This window comes from Orcinus orca, chromosome X (genome assembly GCF_937001465.1).
Source record: "Orcinus orca chromosome X, mOrcOrc1.1, whole genome shotgun sequence".
In the NCBI taxonomy this organism is placed as follows: domain Eukaryota; kingdom Metazoa; phylum Chordata; class Mammalia; order Artiodactyla; family Delphinidae; genus Orcinus; species Orcinus orca.
In genome coordinates this window covers 22,633,540-22,638,064 of record NC_064580.1, presented here as the reverse complement: position 1 = coordinate 22,638,064, position 4,525 = coordinate 22,633,540, and the positions used below count along the sequence as shown (strand labels likewise).

At 53.9% G+C, this 4,525-nt stretch overlaps 1 protein-coding gene across 1 annotated transcript; it reads right to left on the bottom strand.

Moving 5' to 3' along the window:
* Positions 1–2,095: 2,095 nt before the first annotated feature.
* On the bottom strand, positions 2,096–4,281 carry LOC101270685 (melanoma-associated antigen B2-like). The gene has a single exon (XM_049705178.1). The coding sequence runs from the start codon at positions 4,099–4,101 to the stop codon at positions 2,602–2,604; it is 1,500 nt and encodes a 499-aa protein (XP_049561135.1). The 5' UTR covers positions 4,102–4,281; the 3' UTR covers positions 2,096–2,601.
* Between the last annotated feature and the right edge of the window lie 244 nt (positions 4,282–4,525).

Below are 4,525 nucleotides of genomic sequence, written 5' to 3'. Positions count from 1 at the left end.
TTTCTGAGGGGCTTCTGAGGACTAACACAGAGGGCAAGATTCCCCGGGCTCCGCTCTTCTGGGGTTTGTGACCTCAATAGTCCTCGCTCTGTCAGGATCTGGGACTCTCCCCTCTACCGACCTGAGTCCTCCAGAGCCGGAGGCAAGTGGGTGACACATGGAACTACCCCTGCCTGGGGCTTCCCCGGGCCGAAAGGGTGGTGGGGCTATGTGTTTGTTCCTGTCTCTTTTCGGTTGGGCGTTCCCCTTGGTCCTCACTCGGAGTCCTTACGCTGGCTCTTCCTGTGACCTAGAGAGGCCTGTGCTCTCATACTACAGCCTTTACTTCCCCGAGACCACCTAGGAGGATGTGAGGGTTGCCTCACGTGGGCATGACTGCCTGTGGTCACTCCTGGCCGACAGTAAGGGAGGGATTCTGTGGTGTCCCCGCTTTTATGACTTGGGTGGTTCCCTCAGTCCTCATGGTCCTCTGCTCGACTCTTGGCATGACCTGGAATTCCTCCCTGTGCTCCCCTGAGGCTGGCCCCTGGGACCAAGTGCCTCATCTACCTGAGACGCTCTAAAAGGAAAGGCGTGGGGCGCATCATGCCAACATTCCTGGATTTGCCAACGGGAGGTATCCAGTGGCAGGGCTCTGCTCTAGGTGGAGTCCCTTTATCCTCATTTAGAGTCACTAGATTTCCAGTCTCTACTGAGTGAGGCTGTTCCCCAGAGACCAAGGCCCTCGCCTCCCCGAGACCACCCCCAGTGGAAAGAGGGGGCAGGTCAGCCAGAAAGCTTTGTCCTGGGCCTCCTGGGGCTGACCTCAGGGGCGGGACTCTGCATTCTCCTCTGTTCTGGAGTGAGTGGTCCTCTTGCTCCTCATTCAGGGTCCTCATCGTGATGCCTGACCAGACCCAGGACTCCAGCCTCCAGCCTCCACTGCCCTGAAGCTGTGCTCCTCAGCACAAAGGCATTACCTTCTTGGGAATTCTGAATTGGAAGTCAGGATGAACCAGATCTGTCCAAAGCTGTTGGGGTCTTCTGAGGAGCAGGACTTTACAAGGCCCCACTCTTCTGGAGTCAGTGGACCCTCAGTCCTAACTCAGGTTTCTTACCTTGACTTCAGGTAGCATATGGGACTCCACCCTCCCTACTGTCTGTCTGCCAGCCTCAGGCCAAGGCTTTCACCTTCCTGAGACACCAGAAGGGGAGATAAGAGACCTATTCCCTGGCTACCCCTGCCGGGGGCCTCTGTGTGGTCCCCTTTGTTTTGGGGAGTCCACTCATCGGCACCCAGTGTCCTCACCCTGAAGCAAATTAAGGCCTGTTAGGATCTCCTACTTGGGCAGAATTGGAGATGCTGCCACAAGACCAAGGAACTCACCTCCCTGAGAACCTCTCCACCCTTGCCCCGGAGGAAAAGAAGGGGTACCTTCAGACAGGCAGCTCTGCGCATGGCCACACAAGGGAGAAAGCAGGGTAGACTTTGTGGGGCCCCCTTCTGTTCTAAGGTCCTCACCTTGAGTAAGTATCAGAGGCTGGGACTCCTCCCTCCACTGACCTGAGGACACAGCTCTTAAACCAAGGCTTTTATGTCCCTGAGAAACTTGAAGAGTAAATGAGGAGATGCTGATCTTTTCAGGGTATCTGAGATTGCATATGTAGAAGACCCCATTGTCACCGAAAATTTTTCTTTTTATTTATACCATTCACTTATTCAGTGTTACTGTATTCCAAAACAGTGCTTTGGGAACAGGGCCCCCTTTTATCCCATGAGATACATTTTGGAGTGGTGAGAAGAAAAATGAATTAAAAGATGTAAGGTCTGGCTTAGGCTGGGAGGAGTGGAAGAGTGTAGGCTCTAGACTATTCCAGACCAGGGGACTAGACCCAGCAAGGTCACTTAATCAGTCTTGTGAACTTGAGACACCTGCAAGTTATTCACCTGTAAAGGGAGTCTGCTAAATCCTGTCCTGCGTGAATGTTGGAATGTTCTGTACTACATGTAAAGCAGTGGCATACTCATTACGCAATATTGGGTTTTTGATGAATGGCAGTTATGATATGATTATTATGAACCCCCAAAATACCACCCTCCCATCAGAGGTTATTTTTAATCCAGTAGGTAGCAGAGAATATGCAGTGCACTAGGGCAAAAGAAACAAATACTCACAAATGAGCTAAATCAGTCAAAGTATCTTTTATTTCTACCAAATGAAAGTTTAAACGAAGTAAGGCAAACCACGAGTTAAATGGCTTTTACTCTCTGTTTTCTCCATTTTTTGTTTCTAAATATTTTCTGTGGTTGCCTTTCACATTTCCATGAAAATCTCTATTGCAGTGCCATGTTTTCTACTTCTGGATCATACAGAAAATATAGATGGTTCGTGAATTCCTTTTACATATACCAAAACTGTAACTTTAGAACTCTTTAAACAGCAGTAAATATGCAAGCAATGTCATTCACGAATTCATATTCTTAAGAAAACACACTATTACAAGAAAAAAACATTAGAAAAAATCTAAATAAATCAATCAATAATATATAGAAGTTACTAGTTTAAAACAGGAAGATAAATAAGATCTATACTTTGTTCCCTCCACCACTACTACTCTGCACTATTTAGGAGCCTGACTGCTCTCTTCCAAAACAAAGTGACCAAACTGCCCGCGGCCTCCCCCGCTACATGTGGGAGGAGCTGCGGGCCTTGGCCCTGGAAGGGGTCTGCCCGCAGCAACAGCTGCAGCCCTGGCCGCGGCTCTCACTCCTGCTCTCTCTTCCTCATCTTTCAGAGCCTCCTCATAGAGATCTGGGAAGGCACTGGGGACTGTATCACTGATCTTGGCCACAAACTCCAGCACTTTCATCTTGCTGGTTTCAGCGTGGGCTCTCGGGCCCCACAGGAACTCATAGCATGGAGGATCCCTGTTGGGCACCTGGCGGTACGTCAGGTACTTCTGCTGCACGAAATCTTTGCTGATGAGCCTCGTAGGCTCCCCAAAGATGGAGTGCCTTATCCCAGCATACAAACCCAACTCATTGAGGAATTCCCAGATCTCCTCCTCGGTGGCACGGTTGCCCTTCTTGAAGATGAGGCCCAGAAGAATCATCAGGAGACCAGACGTGGGCAGCCCCGACTCATCACTTGGACTTCCCTCGCTGGGGAGGGCCAGCTTGCTGATGAAGGCATAGGAGTGACTGCTGGGGTCGACTTCCTTCAGCTCTAGGCCAAAGACCACCTCCATGATCTCAGAGGCTCTGCTGAGGATCTCAGGGAAGTGCTTCTCGTACTTGCTTTTGACAGCCTTCAGCAGTGCTGCCTGCGGGATGGGCTCGTTCGCCTTGTACTTCTCCAGCAGGAACAGCACCAACGTCCCGGCCTTCCTGTTCAGAGGATCTCTGCATATGCTGTGAGTGCAAGGTGCTGCCTGCGAGGGACTTTCACTTTTCTCATCTTGGCTCTGGGCACCCTCTTCAGATCCTGGGCATGAAACCCCTGCATCACGAGAGCTAGTGGCCGGGGTTCCCTGAGGCTCCTGGCGAGTGCCAGCAGCAGGGGAGATCGGGGGAGTACCCCAAGAAACAGAAGTTGGGGAGGTGGGCGACTCTTGTATCTCTTCTGCCGGCGCCGCTGCTGGCGCCACTGCTGCTGCTGCCGCCGGCGCCGCCGCCGCCTCCGCCTCCGCCTCCGCCGCCGCCGCCTCAGTGGCCTGGGCACCCTTGAGACTCTGAGTCTCCCGCCGGGCCCGGTGGCGTTTCCTGCGGGCACGGCGCTTTCTCTTACGGCCTCGACACATGATGACAAAGGTCAGGGCCAGCAGACAGGAGTTTGCGCAGGAAGGCATGAACGAGGGCACCTGGGGGAAGGACAAGGAGATGCTGTGAGCACCTTCAGCGGGGAGATTCCTCCCTGGCTTTAACCAAGGCCGCCTCTGCAGGGTCCTTGAGAGCACTGTTCGAGGACCCACAGGGCTCCTGTTCTCCTGCTCAGCCTGTCCCCTGAGACACCTGTGGAGGACGGTAGAGTGAGCCTTGGGCCACAGCCAGCCAGCCCTGCCTGGGCGGTACGGGGGTGACAGTGGGGGCTGGCAGGGGAGGTAGGTCCCCACGGTTCCCATTCAGAGTCAGGATGACAGTTGGTGGCAAGACCCCCACCCCCACCCCCTCCCCTCTGCTGCTCTGAAGTTGACACCACCATCTTCCACGACACCCAGGAGGAGGAAAGGCGGGAGCGTTCAGCCCACCTCCGAAGGGTCCTGGGACCCTCCCTTCTGCTGCCTGGTGGCTGCCCCTTCAGAACAAAGCTCTAACTTCCCTCGAACCTGGCAGAGGAAATTACGGGCGGTCTCAGCCTGACAGTCCTTTCTTGGGAGTCTAAGGGTTGACAGGAGGGGACGGGCCATATTCTCTCTTGTCCCTTCTCTTCGGGGTGGGTGACTCCCTCAGTCCTCACTCGGGGTCCTCCCTGGACGGCCGGTGCAGCCTGGAGCTCCTCTCTTGCCCCGAGGGCCATCTGCTCGCACCAGTGCCGGCACCTCCTTG